The 20,410-nt window shown below is 37.9% G+C and overlaps 1 protein-coding gene across 1 annotated transcript in view; it reads left to right on the plus strand.

Annotated features, from left to right (window-relative positions):
* Positions 1-20,410, plus strand: part of CNTNAP4 (contactin associated protein family member 4) — a 241,010-nt gene that overhangs the window by 127,479 nt on the left and 93,121 nt on the right. The window contains exons 5-8 of the mRNA XM_045796231.2: positions 13,467-13,670; positions 14,214-14,398; positions 15,176-15,319; positions 18,467-18,728. Coding sequence (XP_045652187.2) covers positions 13,467-13,670; positions 14,214-14,398; positions 15,176-15,319; positions 18,467-18,728 — 795 coding nt within the window. The remainder of the gene's footprint in view (positions 1-13,466; positions 13,671-14,213; positions 14,399-15,175; positions 15,320-18,466; positions 18,729-20,410) is intronic.

Raw genomic sequence — 20,410 nt, forward strand, 5'->3', positions numbered from 1 at the left:
CTTTCATCTATCTGCAACCCTACGGAACAGTCTTTTTCCCGCCACTTCAGTTGCTGTTTCTTGCAGCAAGTGCATTGTCCACGCATTTAATCAGCCTCCTCTTCCCACTGACCCGCTGCTGAAGTAGCAGTACCAAGGGCCAATAAGATTTTAAATTCAAACATAAACACCTGTGGTTAAAGGGTATGATAGGCTCTGTTGTATAATTTAGAATAAGAGAAAAACATATAAATAATGGAAAAGTATTCTCATAGATAACCTAAACTAACCTCCAGATGGGTTGGATGTGAGTGCCTTAAGGGAGGGTCTTTGATCAAATGGACTTTAATTCTTGGATTACACTTCTATTCTCTACCTGTTCATAGTATCAGCCTTGCAGAATATGAATTTACTAAAGCATGATTCTATGTAACTATCATTTATTAAATAGTTAATATGTATCAGATATTTTCTTTCTAGGCATTTTCTGATTTAGTCCTAACAACACAGTGAAATAGGGGCTTGAATATTACCATTTTATGCAAGACTAAGAGGAGAGGAACAGAATTGTCCACTGAGTGAGCCCTGTGGCTTGCTCTGGGCTGCCTGTACAGAAATAGGTGGGACTATCAGCTCCCCTTGTCCTCAGAAGGAAGAGGTGCAGGTGCTATCAGCCCAAGAACACAGCTGCAAGATTTTGTCTGCAACTCCCCTGAGTAGCCCAGATCCAAGATCAGCCTGGATTTTCTTCAGATATATAAGGCCATTCTCCTACAGTCCCTATAAAAAGGAGAAGTGGTATTGGGGCGTGGTCACAGGATACCTGCCCATGCTGGCAGTTAAGTGAGCCTTTTGTGAAGGCCTGGAGGACTGCATGCACCTGCTGGCCTGTGTGTCCATGTTGCTTGCACCAAGTTAATGTGAGTCTTTTTTGGGCTTTGCCTGAGCCACTCACTCAAGAGCAGTGTATACCAGGGTGCTTCAAGTCTCCTGACGTGGGAGAAAGTGAAACTTAGAGAAATCAAGAACTTTGTTCAGGATTACATAGACTGCTTGTGTTAGATCTAAGATTTAAATTCATATCCATTACTTTCTTAAAGCCTGTGCTCTTGACAACTATATGAATCATACATGCATTTACCTTTTAAATATTTATTGACACTTGTTGAAAGAGAACTCTACTAGGTAGTGGGTATAGGGATAAATTTTAAATAATGTATATATCCTAATAAATGGAAATTATTACTATATGTAACATATTTTGCATTCTAACCCTAGGTTTATTCAATACAGTCCTTTCTCTCTGTACAACAAAGCACAAACGCAACATTATCTAAAATGCTACAGTTAAAAAACTCAAAACAAAATTTATAGTACTTGTACAATAAAAGCCAAAAAAGGAATGTGCATGTTGCCAGGGTAACCTGTAAGAACACCATGTATGACAGCTGTAGCAGGGGTCTGTGATGACCCTCCAGAGCTTGCTGTCAACTTGCTTATTAATTTCAGTGAGAGAAAGGGAGTTGTGGGGTGAGGGAGTATGTGCCTGAGTACATGTAAAAACAGAACCATTTACAGCAACTAACATGGGGTGTTTGACCCCAGAGATCAGAAGAGGCAATGTCATAAAAATTATAAAAACTCAGTGTAAAATATTGTAGCATGAGTGTAGGATGTGAGGAATGAAGTGATTGATGAATTGAGATTAGTATAAGAACGTTTATAGCAAGAGGTTTGAAACTAAAATGCAGATCTTTTCACATGGGAGCCTGGGAGGACAGACCAAATAGGAGAAGGGACATACCCTAGTTGAGCACAGAGACAGAGACGAGAATTGGTCAAAGGATTGGTTTGTATTTGAGAATGGTCATTCAGGCTGAAGGAAATGGCGCACAGAGCAGCTCGGTTAGGAGGCTTCTGATCTCATGTGTGCAGTGACCATGGAACCTCAAACCAGAGGACCAGTGATCAGGAGAGAGGGTTCTCTTGACTCAGATCAGACTTAAATGTACCAAGGATGTTGAATTAAGAGAGCTTAGTGATTGCATGGGAGGGTCCCTGAGTTATCGGATTGGAACAAGCATCTGGAAATTGGTGCCATGCTGGGAGGGCCAGTGGAGAATGAACGAGCTCTGAAAGGGCACAGGGGAGATCGTTAATTCCATTGTTGACTCCTTGAATGCAACCCTGGGGAACACAGAAGGTTGGAACTCTAAATGCTCTCAGTCGAAGGTATATAATTGAAACCTATATTAATATCGTTGTTATTAAATCATAGCTTTCCACTTACTGCATTACTGTTAAGAATAAAAGTATAAAGTGCTGTGTTTGGACAGCTGCTTATGTCTTTGAAAAGGAGAGATGCATTTCTATCATAATTAAAGTGGATCCTCTATGCTGTTTCTCAGGTAGCATGTGTTTTTATGCCAGGCCCCCCACCCTGTGCCTCCTGCACGTGTTCACTGAAGTTATAGATACAAGCTGCTCCTATGAATACTGCAGGGACCGTGGCTATTGTGAGAGCCACACATAATTTTATTACCCTCTGTCCGGGTGAGTTAGGGCAGTAACTTGTTATGAAGGAACATCAAGTGAATGGAAAATCCATATCAAAGAGCATGTTCTACTTTTATGTTGGAAAACTTGAAGTTGTTTCCTGAGTAATGAGAGAAGGAGAAGCTAAATTTTATGGGTTCAAAGAGAAAGTATAAATTTCAGATGTCTTGGCCATAGCAGCCGTGAACATGTTTATAGAGCTAGACAAGAGATGTGGGTAAGGAAATAACTTGTGGAAGAAGGAAAAAGAAGAGAAAATGTTTGACAGTAAAGAAATACCACTCTACAAAGTGTCCTGAAGGGAAGTAACCAATGGATAAACAAAGGCAGAGAAAGGAAACAAAACTGAGTAGAAGTGACTGTGTCTGAGATGTCCTGAGGGAGTGGCAGTGAAGCCACAGGAGATGATATTCTTTAATTGTGGATGCATTGCTGCAACAACTGCCCTTAGTGTAAATCCCAAGTTCCTCTTCTCTAGGTGTGTAGACATCCTCATTTTGCAGCCCGTGAACTTCCTTTCCTCATCCTCAACAGAGTAAGAGCCTCCAGCTGTCCAGCCATTCTGAACCACTTCCATTTCTTCAACATGCCACTATTTCATGATTTTTCTAGACCTGGGATCTTTGCACGGTGCCCGGGGCAATCACCGCACATGCAGCCTTCATTTCTCTACGGAGATAAGTCTTTCACCTGTTGCCTTTTCTCAGCAGAGGAATCACAGTCTCTGACAACTTCTCTGACACCTCACTTTTGGGTCAGAGGACACTTCCACCTGTTCCTGGAACAGCCGTTCTCCCGGTGGTCATACTAGGCGCACCGATACTCTATGGTAGTCAGATGTTCCTTCTTTGGTATGAGTCTTCTGGTAGGTGAATGAATGAAGGGGAACAGGGTCGGTGAGCCTCGGGAGGGCTTTTCCCCTGCCAACCTGGCTGCATGTGTGGTCTGTGGAAGACCAGACACAGAACACGGGGACAACTGAGAAGCCTGGAAGAGAAGAGATCTATAGAAGTTGAGGAACGACATACAATATAGAAACTATTGTGTTTATTTGCTTAAATCCAGACTGTTTAAGAGAAAATTATGGATTCTATTTAACAAATGGAAGCAAGTTATCAATTACATAGCTCATGTCAACTTAAAAGAATAAAAATATGCATTTTATAATGTAAAAACTGTTGAAAGCTGGAGTGACTTCAATCAGTAGATTTCAGTTTGGAAAACATTATTAAAAGGAAATGCAAGAAAGTAGCCTGAGAAGTGCCAGCTACTGACACTGAGAACTGAATCATTGTCTTCTGTCTCCGCTCACCACACGTCCGGTTAGGGGGAGAAATGAAAAGCAGTAAACTTTTTGGATTTACTCTAAAGAATAGTGATAATTGAATTCAATGCATGTTTATGAAGCAGCTCCCACATGTTAACTGCTAAATACTTGACCAAGGTGAATTAAATACAGCCCCTGCAGTCTAATTGTTTATTAGCTAATACCGTAGCTGAGGAATCCTATTTTATGCCAAAGATTAAAGAGAAGTTAGATTCTGGTCAGCCTAAAATCAAGGAGGATAAATCCTAATTCTTTGCAAAATTTATAGTCTTTAAGATTTCAATCTTATGATAAGTGAGGTTATAGTAAAATTAAAGTAAGGTTAGCTTTGCTATTTTAATGCCAAAAAAAAAAGAAACTATGACACCTGCTGGGATTATGTCACAAGAACTCAGAGACAACTGAGCAGGCTCTCATGGACCGAAAAGGGAATATCATAGTGTCAGGAAGGATAGTAACTGCAGTTTTGCAACATATTAAGTATGTTTAAGTGAATGGGTTCATGACAGTACTAAAAAATGAAAGTCTAATTGGTTACCTATGAGAGATATGAAGGAACCAACTCATTATTTTGAAAAATTAATAAATGAAGGGAAACGTCAAGAATTTATCTTGCTTTTCCTGTGTGATCTGTACTTCAAGGTAACCAAATAGAAGACGAGGGAGAATTTCTCTGTAAAGGTATATTCCAGGTAATAAATAAAGTGGGAATAATAGAATTAGCATATTCCCACTTCTCAATCCTAGATAAATTGATAGACCAAGTCAATGATTAAAAAATTCACAAAAAGATGATTTGCTTTTTAGTACCAGTCCTAGCAGAGTTGTTTTTATTGGGCTATCTTGCCGTAGTTGTAATCGCTGGATACAAAATATACTTTAAAAAAAACAAAACCCTTCTGGTCTCTGAGGTTCAACTCAAAGCAGGATGGAAGTGGACAAGATTTGATTCTTGAAAGAAGGAAAGCAAACTCCGGGAGATCCACATTTAACTGACTTTTTCCTGAAAACACATCCCAGTTTGCAGACATCATAATGCTCAAGCAGAAAGTAGCCAGATTTTACCGGGCTAAGGAGGCAGAGTTCAGAGTTCAAGGTTGCCAGAGTGGCTGGAAATTGAGGGTGGAATCCTAAAAAGGAGGGGGTCAGAGAAGGAGGGCCTCACCTCAACTCCTGCATAGAAATTCTCCTTCAGTCCTTGGCTGATTCTGGAACCACACATGCCCAAGATGAGATACCAAGGAACCCAGGCAAAAGCAAGATGGGAGGGGTCAGGTGCCAGAAACTTCAGCATCTGCCTAATGCCTAGAGGAGCACCTTTGGAAAAAATCAATCCTGCCAGTCTAGAAGGACTTGTTAAACATCGTGGGCTTTTAACTGAAAAGCCAGAGGGTGTTGCTTTAGGAGTAAAGACCAGTCTGAGGATCAATTGTTATGTCCTAGGGCGAAGGACAAAACCAAAATAGACCTGTCCCAACAAAACCTGGAACCACGTTTTCACAGGGTCACGGTGATCTGTGGACCTCTCCCATCTCCTTCCTGCTACCATCACCCCGCCCTCGCCAGTCTCCATCCTCCCACCTCTCCTTGCCCTCTCTCAGACTCATAACCCCCCTTTCCCAGCTCCTGCTTCCCTCCTGATCCTAGACATTTACAAAGGTGGGCGTCTACTCAGAGTATGTTTCATTTCCTCAAAGATGTGGTCCCCAATCAACGGCCTAATTTAGATCTCCCCTTTCAAACTGCCGTACAATCTGCCCTTTCCCTTCATGCTCCGCTTAGAGTTTGTAAATATATCTGTCCATGTGGGATGAGTGGCTGGATGTCTTTCTTTTCCTTCAGATTGGGGGATCCATGAGATCAGAACGTGTTCACTGTTGCAACACCAGCTCCTACTGTAGGACGTGGCACAGTAAACATTCAGTAACTATTTGCTAAATGAACAAACTAAGAAAAACATCCAGTTAACCATGATAAAAACTGAAAAATGGATAAAGGTATAAAAGCCACACATGTGTTACACTCCTACAGTAGCAAGTTGATTAAAGAACTGTGAGACGACCATAGGAGATTTTGAATGTTAGTTATTATTAAAATGATAATAATAGCGTACAAAATATGTAATAAATGGGGCTTTTTGATACTTGCATTTGAAACCCACAGCTTTTGTGTGGTATGAGAAATTGGAATTTTTCTCCATATGTTCCAAATAAGGAAATTGAGACTCAGCATTTAAGTGACTTCTGTGGCATTCATTACAAAAGTTGCAAATAAATATTAGAAACAGAAATACAGCTTATGTCCTCCAGTGACATACTCAGGTGTCCGTGATGTGGTAGATTTACCCATTTCAAACCTACTGAAAAGGCTAATTTAAACTGATATTTAAGTGGCAGTGATCTGGCTTGTTCCTATAACCTCCTGGAGTGTTATCACTGATCTTAATTCAGTCTATTTAAAACCATCATAGTAAAGTCACCTTTTCTCTGCGGTTAGATGCAGCACTTGATCCTGTACCTTCTTCCTTTTTATTGTATTAATTTTGGTTGTTTTAAACTTAAGAGTCCCTTAAATCATTCTGTGTTCCTTGATGCTACTTTGCAAAAATAGTACAACCCATTTCCTGTTGATTTCTCAAGTGCTTGGTCTCTCCTCGCCATCTCTTCAAAACCCAGTTCAGTAATGCAGATCTCAAGTGCCAATACATCATGCTGTTGCTTTCATATTTCACCATACAGTAGTTTAACGGTGACTCAGTCTGATTTATGTTTCTTAGAAGTCAAAATTGGACCTCTGTTTGTTTAGAAATTCACAGGTAGTAATTTTCAAGTAAAGAAACAGTGTGCTCGGTACTGGTGACTGACTTCTTGTTTAGCCCAGAAGAGTTTTGGTCCATTGTTCTTTCTCCACTTAGAGCACTTTTTTCTCTATATTTTTGAGGTGCTTCCCACAGAATTAATAGAAGGCTCTCTTGTCTTTTTTAGGAACTCTTTCTTGACCTTTGAAAAAGTCAGCTTTCTATTATTCAAGGATTTGTTTTCCAGCTCATGCATTTTCTATTCCAATTTGTCTCTCTTAACGTTTCTTAGCCAACTGACCTCATCAGTGATGCGATGATTCACAGTTGAATTCACAGAACCAATTTCTCCCCAAAACACCTTTCAGGAACAAGCTGCTACCACCTCCACAAAAATTTCTGCAAGTATCACCTACAGTATAGATAAACATGTTCGTTTTCCATGGTACAATTCAGTGTGCAATGAGTTTACTCATTTTCAGGGAAAAGATTCTTTTTTTAACCTTCTTGTCCTTGTCAGATAATCATAATGCTGTCATCTGCTCAGGGTAACTCAGGAACCTGTTTTCCTGGGTGTGGCTCTCAGAGCTCCTAACCTGGTGGTTATCAGGCAGAGCCCAGGATGTTGAGTGCTTATGGAAACACCCAGAGATTTTCCTCAGTTGATTCTAACGTGACTGACCACGGAGCTTAGTTTAAGAAAGCATGCTGTTGGCTGTTGTATAGGTTTTTCTCAGTCATCCATTTAGGGAGGGGGGAGGGCATCACTTTTTCAGATAGCAACCTCACATTTTGCAAAGTCTCAAACTTCTGGAGCAGGGGTAGGATGTAGGTGTGAGGGAAGGATACCAAGTCAAGTGGAAGAAATGACGACGAGGAGTGTGTTTATGTGACATATGCAGAGGTGGAAAAACAATTTGCTGCTCACAGAGGTACATCTGCAATTTGGTTGACATCCTTCTCTGAGGCTGAGAGATCAACTCCTCCTGCACCTGTTAGAAATCATTCGGACCCAGCCCCGAAGCAGAAAGCAAAGGTCCAAGCACCAGCGTGAAAAATCACATCTCGGGGAGGTGCGTCCTTCCCACTAAAATGGAAACTCTGTGACAAAAAATGTGCTTTGTATTTATGCATTGCCGTGTCTTCCGCTGTTCACAGGGAGCTCGCCATAAATACGTGCTGACAGAAAGGAGCACAGAATACACATTTCAGCAACGCCACTTCTGACACAACTCCCTGAACGAAATTTGAATATTTTGTATTGGAAAACTCTTCATTCCACTGAGATTGTATTTCTGAATCATGCAAATAAATCAGTCTATACCTCTTTCCTGGGTCGCAGGGAGAATTGATATGAGAGTAGGGCCTACAGTCTTTCTGAGTCTCTTCTTTCCTTGATGCCTGCTGTAAATGAGAAGATTTGAGATGGAGGTGTTCACTGAGGAGGATTCAGGTCACCGACAATCGCCATGGTGAGTCAGCTCAGGCATTAGCTGACGGACAGAGAAAGCCACAGAACCCACAGATGGCTTGAAATCATTCTTGCTGCATAACCTGGCCGTGACATTGATAATTGAGCACTTCTCGTGCTCTTCAAAAATTCATTACTTTTTGAAGAGTTTACTTTTGAAAATAAATACACCAAATGTATTTATTAAACTATTTTTGCTGTGCCTGTTTCCCTGCCCAATGTTCTGACAATAAATAATAGCATTAGCATTAGTAATAATGTTTATTGAGTTGTAGTTATGTGCCCTCAATTCTTCCAAAAATTATGCAGATATACATTCCTACAACAATCCTATGAAGAATATACTCTTATTATTCCCGTGTTACAGAGAGGAAATGGGCAAAGGGGTTAAGTACCTTGTGTCATAGAAGGAGTAATGCCCTGTTACCTGTGACTATGTTACCTTATATGGCATAGGCACTTACAGGTGTGATTAAATTAAGGATCTTGAGATAGGGAGAGTAGTCTGGATTATCCAGGTGGGCCCAGTGTCATCACAAGGGTCTTTATGAGAGGGAGGTAAGAGCATCAGTCAGAGGAGAGCAGAAACAAGGTGGGGGAGTTGAAGACGCTATGATCCTACTCTTGTACGTGAAGAAAAGAGTCATGACCCAGGGAATGTGGACGGTCTCTAGAAGCTAGGAAAGGGGAAGAAAGGGATTATCTTCCAGAGACTTCAGAAGGAAAGCAGCTCCTGCCACCACCTTGATTTTAGGACTTTTGAATTCCAAAACTAGAAGATAATAAATTTGTGTTGTTTCACGTGACCAAGTTTGTGGTAATTTGTTACCTTAATAATAGGAAACTCATACACTTGCCCAGGGTAGAGTGAAGATGCAAACCCGTGCAGACTTGTTGTCTTAACCTCTAGGCTACACTGTAATTTAAAAAAACTATTAAAAATGGTTCAGAAGGGGTGCCTAAGTGGTTCAGTTGGTTGCACATCTGCCTTCAGCTCAGGTCATGTTCCCAGGCTTGGGATCGAGCTCTGTGTTGGGCTCCCTGCTCAGCGAGGAGTCTGCTTCTCCCTCTGCCCCTACCCCTGCTCATGCCCTCTCTCAAGTAAATAAATAAAATCTTTTAAAAAAATGATACAGAAGGGGACTAGCCCAAGGGGGATAAATATGTCAGAACAATTTGCAACTCGTTACTAGAAAATTAAAGTTTATGTCCTCCCTATGGTGAACAGGGCCACATTATTAATATCTATAGTAATTCAATCATTAAAAATATAACCTCAGTTATAAACCTCCTAATGAACTGATTTACCATTAGAAACATGATTCTTTCAGTCAAGTAACATGTCTCCTCCTAATCTTTGGACTATAGGTCTTTTACTGTTACACATTTGGTTAACTTCTGATTTCTGGTTTTTCTTATAGTCAGTTTTCTAATATCTCTACTTTTCCTGTTTATACATTTCAACCGTGTACAAAAGATTCTTTTTCTGAAAGTGACAAAAGATGGGCATAAGTGTGATTCTGTTAATTGATACATGAATATTACTTTGGATGCCTATTTTACTGTTTCTAAACAAATAGCTATTGAGTTAAATTACTTTTATTAATGGCCTACTCTCATCAAATCTTTCATAAGTTAGTTTCAATGTAAAGAAGTATGTTACGAATCATCTGAACTTTTCTTCTGTGAGAATGTATTTGCATGGTAGTGTCCTTTGTGGAATAGTGAAAATAAATTTGCCTTGAATGTTACTGGTGATGGCTGAAATGTGGAAATGTTGCTTTCCCAGGGGCACCTGGGTGGCTCAATCAGTTAAGTGTCTGCTTTTGGCTCAGGTCATGATCCCAGGGTCCTGGGATTGAGCCCTGCTTTGGGCTCACTGCTCAGCAGGGAGCTTGCTTCTCCCTCTCCCTCTGCCTGCCACTCTGCCTACATGTGATCTCTCTCTCTCTCTGTCAAATAAATAAATAGAATTAAAAAAAAAAAAGAAATGTTGCTTGCCAGTCAATGATACGAAGCCCGGGCTGTCCTTTTTAAGTTAGTAATGTTGAAAGTAAAATTTTCAAAAGCAAAAAAACCATGACTTTCATTCAAATACAGAATAAACACATATGAAAGATGTGATTGATTAATTAATTAAAGAAGGAATCAGAAGGATGGTAAAGCTGGTTGAAAGAAGATTCGAGAGACTGAGTGTACATAGGAATCCAAGAAAGAATGCTGGATTACTATCACAAGGTTAGGTACATAAATGATTAATGTCCAACAGGGCAATAAAACCATAACTGTAGGGCCATTTGTATTTCTACTGGGGGAAAAAAATCTACAAATTAACATGTAACTTAACAAAGTCTGATCCTAATCTGTAATAAATAGTAAAATCAGACATTTATTAATTTACCTAGAATTAAATAATCTTTAGGTGGGTCTGTGAAGAAATGGTCCAATATGACATTGAAAGGATGTGAAGTTATTCGTTTGGATTATATCCAGTTTTCCCAATTTTTCTTAACAGTGGGTAAGACCACTTTCAAGAGAAACTACAGACCTCTGTCTCCTACCAGCATCCTTGGAGAGCTAGATTCTGATAATGAGTTCAAATTCATTTTCACTCTGTCTTCCTCTCTCTCTCTCTCTCTGTCTTTCTGTCTCAAGACTTTTTTTCATATAATTCCAGATTTTTGTATCATTAGCTGTATGTGCCATAACACAGTGTTTTGTGATTATTGTTTAAAATTATATGCTTTTTATATATCAGATATGTTGTGTAGATAGCTTTTTATAATAGTGACTTATATTAGACTCATTATAAGTTGAGTCTTTTATCTAAAGTAATACTGTTAGGAATCATCCTGAAATTTTTTTAATGAAAATTCTTTTACGTATATTGCACATACATAAGTTAAAGTTTTCCTATGCTGACATTGTACTCACATTCTGAATTATATTTAGCTTTTTTCCCTGAAGGTATTGTTCAAACCCATGTGAAGTCTGTTTATCCTTCTCCTACTTACTACTTTCTCACTTTCAGACCCATTTTCAAGGCAAGCCCTGCTCACTCTTCTTCCTCTTCTGAGAGTTGAATCGCTGACTATCACCATAGTTCTCGACAATCCTCAGAGCTTCCTTTCATGAAAATGAAGAAGAGAAAGTGTTGGGAGAATGTCTAGGTTTGGGGGAATTTAATGTCCTAAGAGTAATTCGAAAAGTTTATGGGGACACGTATAGGACTTGAAGACTGTGGGGAGTAGTAGGAACATTAGTGGTGACGTTTCTAGATCAGAGAGCTGAGTTTCCCCAACTACCTTAAGAGACCCAGTCTTCTGTTAGGCTTGATCAGTCCGTCATGGCTGTTCACTGGCTCTGCCGTGTCCCTCTTCACGGAATGTCAGCTCCCTGAGGGCAGGAGCCATGCTTCTGTCGATTATTCTCTTTATCTCAGCTTCCATCCCAGGGCCTCACAAATGATGTGCTAAATGCATACTTGCTGAACGAATGTCTCACATTAGGTATTATCTGTGGAGTAAGAAGAAAATAGGTAAGAGTGAAAGAAAGTGGCAAGTGGCTTCAGTTTAAGAGAGGGAGCAATACACCATTGTTTCAGGCATCAGTCGTCTGATACGTTGTTCACTATCCTGTTTTTGCTGATGGAAATATTGTAGGCACAAAAGCTTTAGGTGCCATGAAGGGCGAGTATGACCATTGTAATATGATAACAATAGCAAAGAAGAGAAAAAAAAGAAATAGTAGGCTGAAGTCACACAGGTTGAACCTTTATTGGAAAAAAAAATTCTCCTGGTAGCTAATTCCAAAAATAGACTTTATCTAAAATAAAATCATTATTATGATGGTTGCCTTTAAGCAATACATTAACTCCGAGATAACTGCATGGCTCCAAATGTGTCAGCATTTAAAGTCTGTCGTATTGGAATTTTTCTTAATTTATTGTAATCTAATAATCATAGAAGACATTATTTGTATTTGACACAGAGTTATGTCTTTACCGTGCACATTCATTCAGCTATATAACACGGAATAATTGTTCAGTTAACGTTATTCTTTCTACAGAATGCAATGTTTATTCATGTGCACTTGGTGAATGAATTCTTTATAAGCACATTAACAAGATGTAGAAAAATCAAACCTCTGAATTTTCAAAAGATAGCTGCATAAAATAGTTGAAAAAAATTTCAGGGGGTGGTGAGTATAAATGGTTCACATTAAATATGATGGATAATCTGAATGAAATGTATATTTGGGCATACAAGTAGCTGTAATAATTTTGTCAAATGAAACAAGATGAGTAAACTTTAATGTCATTTCATTGACTGCGAAGAGTCGGCTAACCAGTTGAAAAATAGCTTCATTGGGTTTCCCTAACCTCTTCATTTATTACATAAATGTACTCTCAAGGGTAATTGCCTTAAAAAAAATCTTTGAATTGCGAAATACGGAAAACACTGCTAGGCTTTCCCAGTATTATCAGTTCTATTTTTTGTCTGTTGTTCAGGGTGCAACTGATTTTGACAGATGTGCTGTTACGTTACTGGTATAACATGACATCTTTTTTCAGATGAACTGAATAAAAGTGATCTTGACAGTGAGTAGATAAGACACTGTCAGAAAGCTGAAAAAACATGTCAGTGTCACGGTTTTGACACAAATGCAGCAGAACAGCCCTTATAACATCATTAAGTGAAAGTCTTCCCAACAGTGTCCTCTAGAACACAGAATGTAGCATTACTGTTAAGTACTATTAGCCACAAAAATAATAAATAAAACAAAACACAAAGGTCAGCTTAATATATACTTGAGGAGGCATTTGATGTGTCTGACGTATGTGTGTGTATTTGTATGCAGATCTCTTTTCTACAGCATGTGTGAGAGATCTGTGAGACAGCAAACCATTTTTTCAAGAGCTCAAAACAGTTTCACTTCAACACTTCAGGAACATCATTAAAAATACTGATTGTGAAATATGCAGAGTGGTTTATGGATATTGATCATAACCCTTTTCCTGATTTTCTTTTTTTTATTGGATGAAGAGAAATAGCTTTCAGTAATATGAGAAAATTAGGAATACAGTTTAAGATGTATTTCTAGATCATGATTTTGTAAATAGGTTAGTAAAGACTAAAATGGAATCAATCCCAGGCATCAGGAGGGAATTACTTTATTTTCCCTTATGACTGGCTTGGGACTGAACTACACATGTGAGTGTGTATGCACAATAAACAACGCCTTATATGTATCATATGTATATATGCACACATTTAAATGCTTTAATAAAAAGCATATTTATCCTTTAGGATGACTTTTAATGTCTTTGTCTCTAGGATCAGAGGTGGTTGATCTTGATGGAAAAAGTTCCCTTCTCTACAGATTTGATCAAAACTCTCTGAGCCCAGTAAAGGATATTATTTCTTTGAAATTTAAAACTATGCAGAGTGATGGCATTCTGCTCCACCGGGAAGGCCAAAATGGAGATCACATCACACTGGAATTAAGGAGAGGAAGACTCTTTTTACTTATTAATTCAGGTAAAATTATTCGGCGAAGTGCTTGAAAATCTGACCATTTAGATACCACTTCAGTAACTTTATACTTTTATAGCTTCTGTTGTAATAATTAAGGTGCCGTATGTCCATATCCAAGGGCTTACATGTACACCAATATTCCACTTTCACCTACAAGTGGTTCATATTTTGCAAATTGTACAAGACCTTCATTTGAAATTTTTTACAAAGTGCCAGCAGAACTATCTAGCTGTTTTCAAACATCATGAAGAAAGGAATGGGTCATTGAAAAATATTGAGGTAGTAAAAGTAATGAGGTTGTAGCAAAGATAAAATTTACATTGCAAATGAGCATGTGATGGGAAATACTAATAAAAAGCATTAACAGTGGAGGAAATTGCAACAAGGTTGAGAGGATATTATATTCAAACTTCAGGTAGATCCACTCTAGTGTTTGGATGGAATGCAAGGAAGGAGATTGCAGTAATTATGAGAGATGCCGGTCCACGAGGGGAAACTTTTTTTCTAGACTGGGAATAATGGTGCTGTTATTTTTTCTCTTCTCAGGTGAAGCCAAACTGCCCTCCACTCACACGCTCATCAGTCTCACCCTGGGCAGCCTGCTGGACGACCAGCACTGGCACTCCGTGCTCATCCAGCACGTGGGCCAACAAGTCAACTTCACAGTGGATGAGCACAGGCACCGTTTCCACGCCCAGGGAGAATTCAGTTACCTGGACCTCGATTATGAGGTGTGATAGTTATGTATCAATTAATACAGATTTTTATGATGTGGATGTTGGGTGGCCATGCAAAAGAAAATACACTGTAGAGAGCTCCCCTCCCCTTTTTCAGAGTAACTCCAAGTGACCTAACTCACAATATCAGATTTGGGCAGACACTACTGACGCTTCCTCTTTCTGCCAATATGTTAATCTACTCTTATACAGAGAGATTTTCTTTTTTACCTGAAATGTATAGTCACAAATTATCACATGTAAGAAATCTCCAAGGGATCGTATTACCACAAGTGAATACAGAATGTGTTGCATGTTTTGTTTTTTTGTGTGTGCTGTAGGGCATCCTTGAGCAGTGTAGATTTATGGAGAAGTTGTAGTACTGAATAGATTATCAATCGATTCAAATGCACAAATAACCAATATGCGCCGGAAATGTCTATAAAACAAAATGCCATTATAACCAGTTATGTTATTAAACAGAGGCTTACCGTGGATATAAAGTTGCATTTTTATTCATCAACCAATAAACATCAACTCCAGATTTGATTAGTAACTTGTAAGAATAATCAAGTTCTCGTGTAAATGAAAACTGAATGCATGTAAATTTGTTTTTAAATCTGCATTTTAATTTAAAAAAATATCCATATGAAATTAGCAACATGGCAGTGTAGAGTGATGAAAAATTGATTTATCTGTGATGATTAAAGCTATAGCTGTTAGTCATAATTATTTAAGCAGATTATCAGAAAATCACTAAACAATATTATTGATGCCATTTTTCTTTCTAAGATCAGCTTTGGAGGGATTCCAGCACCTGGAAAATCAGTGTCATTCGCCCATAAGAATTTTCATGGGTGTCTAGAAAACCTCTACTATAATGGAGTAGATATCATTGATTTGGCCAAGCGACAAAAACCAGAGATCACCACTATGGTAAGACGTGATAGGATGTTTTAGAGATTACGCTTTTAAAAATTTTCTCTCCTTGGCAATATGCATGTAAAAGATTAATCCAATCTAAAGGAATTATAATGCACAGGGCATGATTATTTTATTTGTATATGACATAAAGCTTTTTTTTTTTTTTTACAGTTGATAATTTAATTTTGTGATGTTATTACTCCAGGGGCCTAATTTCTTTGCTGTGTAATAATAAGATATTCCCTGACAAACTCCCTAAATAAGCGTACCAAGTTCCTGGAATCAGATAACATCCATGTATATTAGAGAGGCATTTGAAAAACTGTATTTTGCTATGGTCATTCATAACAAATAAAAGAAACAAATAGGCTGTTACAAGACTGCATCTGCCAGTCTGTCCCAATAGCAGTGTTGGTCAGGCTGCATTATATTCTAATTCTGTGGAAATGCAGCAGATTTTAAATAGGACTGTACTGGTCAGGGTTCAGTCAGGGAAGCAGCACCACTATGACTTTTATGAACAAGGGATCTATTTTAGGACTTGGATCTTAACAATTGTCAGAGGAACTGGAATGTGGAGGCCCGCTGTCAGAAGAAGAGACTGTGCAGAGTGAAGGAGAGCCAGGACAAACTGGAACAAACCAGCTCCTCTGTGATCACCCTTCACTGGGCTTTGTCATAGAAAAAAAGTCTTGTGGAAGGAAATGGCTGGCATTTCACTTTTGACTCAAATACCACAGAAGCTCCGTTTTGGGCTAACTTTTCACCAAAACCAGCTGTGGAAGGGGATTCTGGGAAACATGGTTTCCAGTTTAACCGGCTTCATGATAGAAACGCAGACACACAGATGCATTTCAGTACATTTTTGTAATTGTTCAAAATTCAGGATGTATCCATTTAAACTGGTGCTGTGTCAGCCAATCCCAAAGCACATCATGGGAATATTTATTGTTTGCAAAAGATTTTATTCCTGATTCTCTGTGCGAATTGGTGGTATTTGGAGGAGTATACCATCCAGAAAGATTTTTAGTTATTTTTTTTTTAATAAAAGGGTAGATGATTTATAGGAAAAAAAATACTGTGGATAGATGTGTGTGTTTCATTGGCAAATGAGTTTCCAGAAACTGCTCATGCAGCTAACACCCACTTTTCACTGGCAAGAGGATTTGTGGCTTGCAGGGTGGTAGCAGGCAGCTGTCCAAATGGAGCATGGGACCAAACTGCAGCTGGTAAAATGTTTCCAGTTTTACGAGGTTTGTTAGTTTCTAATTGCCTTTACATTGTGGGTCAGTGTAGTTTACTTTCCCGCTGTTGTTATTTCATTCACTGGGACAAGGTATTTGTCCACAATGAGAGCTAATGCACTTTTAACAGAGTCACAGTATAGCCAAATATTTTTGTTTAACCAAGACCAAATGGTTTAATTCCAATGTGTATCCTTCTGAATAAAGTCAATTTCACTGAGTTTTCAAATCTCTATTTGGAAAACATGTTAACGATTACTTTCAGGAAAAATAAATATGTTTATCTTCATTTCTGAAGCCTGTTAAGGAATATGCTTAATTATTTCTAAATAATTCAGACCTTGAAGTTTTTTGAAATCCTTAAATATCTATTTTACTTTACTAGCAGAATAATTTATATACATATATAGTATTTTAATGAAAACTTATGCAATTCTAAGGTATCTTGAAGATCTATTATAAAACCATTAGATGCAAAATAATACATGTAAATCTGATGATATGGGCCTAATGATAAGAAAAAGCCAAAAATATTTTTTAAATTAAAGGGATGTTGGGGCCTGGCTGACTCATTCAGTGGAGCACGCAGCTCTTGACCTTGGGGTTTTGAGTTCAAACCCCATGTTGTGTATAGAGATTACTTAAAAATAAAATCTTAAAAAAAATAAAGGAATGTAAGTAGTGCATTATGCATCGTAGTGTCCAATGTAAAACACAAAAGGAAAAATGTGCTAAGGATATAAACAGACCACTCTGAGGAAAGCTAGTCCAAAAGAGCCACAAACGCATGAAAAATGCTCAGATTCACTGTTGGTCAGGTAAACGCAAGATAAATAAAAATGATATATCATGTTGGCATTTTGTCATTGAACTTGTGCAGATTTAAAAGATCTATAATACCTATTCCTGCCAAGGATGTGGGGACAAGGATATCCTTGTATATTACCAGTAGAAATGTGGAGTATTTTAACTTCTTTTTGGAAAAGAAGCTGGCGATATTTATTAAAACATACAGGTATATACAATTCTGTATTTAGAACTCTCTTCTGTCGAACTGAAAATACACATAGGAGCATGCAGAGTTATTTATCATAGCATTGCTGGGAGAGGCAAACCTGGAAACAAAGCACATGCACATTAACAGGAAAACAATTGAGTAAAAGCTGGGATATTCACATAATAGAGTATTATGCAATCAACAAAAAGAAGGAACTAGGCTTACGCCAGATAACTCAAAAGGATTTCCATAAGGTATTTATTAGTGATAGAACATAGCTCCTATTTTTGTAAAATAAATAATGCTTAGTGTGTAGGTATATCGTCAACGTATATCTAAGTGTGTGCTTATGTACATGTAACTGAATATAAACCTGAAACTATATATATATGTTATATATATGTTATATATAATATATATTATATATAAATCAGAGATCCAACGGGAAAAGAGAAAAATATGAAAAAATACAGAAGGAAAAACAATACCTCGGTAATATTGGGTATGTTATGGGGTGGATTAGAACCAAACGCATCAAAAGATGAAAGAGAAAAGGATTTCACCCAGAGCCCAGGGAATGGAAAACCAAGAAAAGGTAAAAAACAAAGAACTGGCTTAAATAAATTTTTATTGACTTCAATGGCATTGAGTTAGATGCCTTTATAGAAGTTGAAAACTGGGGAAAAACGGATTTCACCAAGAACCCGGGGAAAGATTGACCTGACCATACTATCACGGGATTTGAAGAACCTTTAAGATATATGGCAAGGATTTGAATTTTCATGTTGATAGCAGTTTGTTGCTGTTTTAAACCAAGGATAATTTCAGATCCGTAAACGGCCTTTGTGAATACTTCCATTTCTATTACTAAAGTGATGCGAGCCATTCTTAAAGCTTTTTCTTTTGCTTTCTTGTCAGGGAAATGTGTCGTTTTCCTGTTCACAGTCACAGTCTGTGCCTGTGACTTTTCTCAGCCCCAGAAGTTACTTAGCCCTGCCAGGCTTTTCCGGGGAGGACAAGCTTTCTGCCACCTTTCAATTTCGAACCTGGAATAAGGCAGGACTTCTCCTGTTCAGCGAACTTCAGCTGGTTTCAGGGGGTCTCCTCCTCTTTCTTAATGATGGAAAACTTAAGCTGAATCTCCACCAGCCAGGAAAATTACCCAGTGACATCACAGCAGGTAATAAGTGTGTTCCTGCAGGCAAAGCATATGGGTTTGAAAGATTTCATTATCTCTCGATCCCTTTTCCTTAACATTTTATGCATAACCAAAAAATTAGTGTTTGTTTAATAAATGAATACTTGAGTTAATAAGATTATCAGTGCTCTGCCTTACAGGACCTTGACTCCAATTTCCTTTTAAATATGGCTTCACCACTAGCAGTTCTTATTAACCGAATGATAGTTACGGAGGAATAGAAAAGTCCTTTCATGACCCTCTTGCGCATTCCAGATAAGTGACTATATTCTGAGGAAATGTGTTTTGGGGAAAAATGCGAAAGACTTTGAAGTGGACCCAAAGTTTACTGGGCATCTTCAGTGGAAGACTAGACTCTTGTCTAACACAGCTATTAGCCTTATCTGGTCCGTGAGAGAAAAGGAGAGGCCCTTCTTGGATCTTATCTCTATTTCTGTATTTGTGTGTGTGGTAAAACCGAAACCCTTAGTCAAAATAACTTCACTTGCCGACGTATTCTGTACAGAGTTGGATATATTTGGGGAGGATGAAAAGATTCATGCAAAGTTCTTCATTTGGACACCAAATGGGATTCTCTCCACTTCTAGGCAATACGGTATCATAATGATTTGAAGTACTATAATTAAGAAGACTATATGAGTATCTGGAAAATTAATGTCTAATTTAGGTCAGTGCTTTGGGTGAGGGATATTTTTGTCTCTTCATTAAAATTATATAGTTCTTGACAAGGGATCTCCATCACATTTTCATATATGTGGAATAACACCCAAGCCAAGCAACTAGAGGTCACACTGAGGTAAATTACCACATCAGTTTAATAAATGATCTTTAAAAAAAAATTAAAGATGCCATTGTACTACTCCTCTATATTAACTATGACCAAAATTAATAGAATATGACTGAGAGAGGAAAAATCAGATTACAGTCAGAAACTAAATATAGAAAGAACAAGTATACAAATGGACTCACAAATGCATAGTCTTTATGTATCTTTTTCATTGTTCAGTGTATCACTGCAGTTTGTGGGAGCTAAAAGTTCAATGTTAATTATAATTTTTAACAGTCACTATGTTGTGACTTTTTAATGTAATGCTCAAAATGTGGTAGATTTGCAGGCTTGACAAAAGGAAATAAATTAATCAGTGCCATATGAATAATTAATAGGCTCCCTAAAATGAGGGCCTAAAAATGTAAGCTTGTCATTAATGTGTAGTTTATTGTGATTTATTTGACATCCTAAGAAGTGGTTATATTCATAGCCTTCTTTCAACATCTTAAAGAAACGGCTTCAGTACAATGTTACTATAGTGAGCCCCATGAAGCTAGTCCTTTTCTAAACACATTACAGGCATGAATATTTATTAAATTACTAGGCATAAGTCTATATAGAATACTCTGAATGATTTAAAAATCTCTAAATTAATGTTTAAATTTATTAAATTTAATTATTAAATTTAAATAATTTAAATAATTAAATTTAATTATTAAATTATCTCTAAATTAATGTTTAAATTTATTAAATTTATTAAATTAAATGTAATCCATTGTGGCATCAGAGGACTCAGTGTGATTGTTTCCATAGCTAATAACAAGGAGCCTCAACTATGGATGAATGCCAAGGTAGGAAAAATCGTTACACTTCAGATCACACAAGTAGGCCTTGA

Source organism: Ursus americanus, chromosome 21, assembly GCF_024610735.1.
Source record: "Ursus americanus isolate L20-20 chromosome 21, mUrsAme1.1.p, whole genome shotgun sequence".
Lineage (NCBI taxonomy): Eukaryota > Metazoa > Chordata > Mammalia > Carnivora > Ursidae > Ursus > Ursus americanus.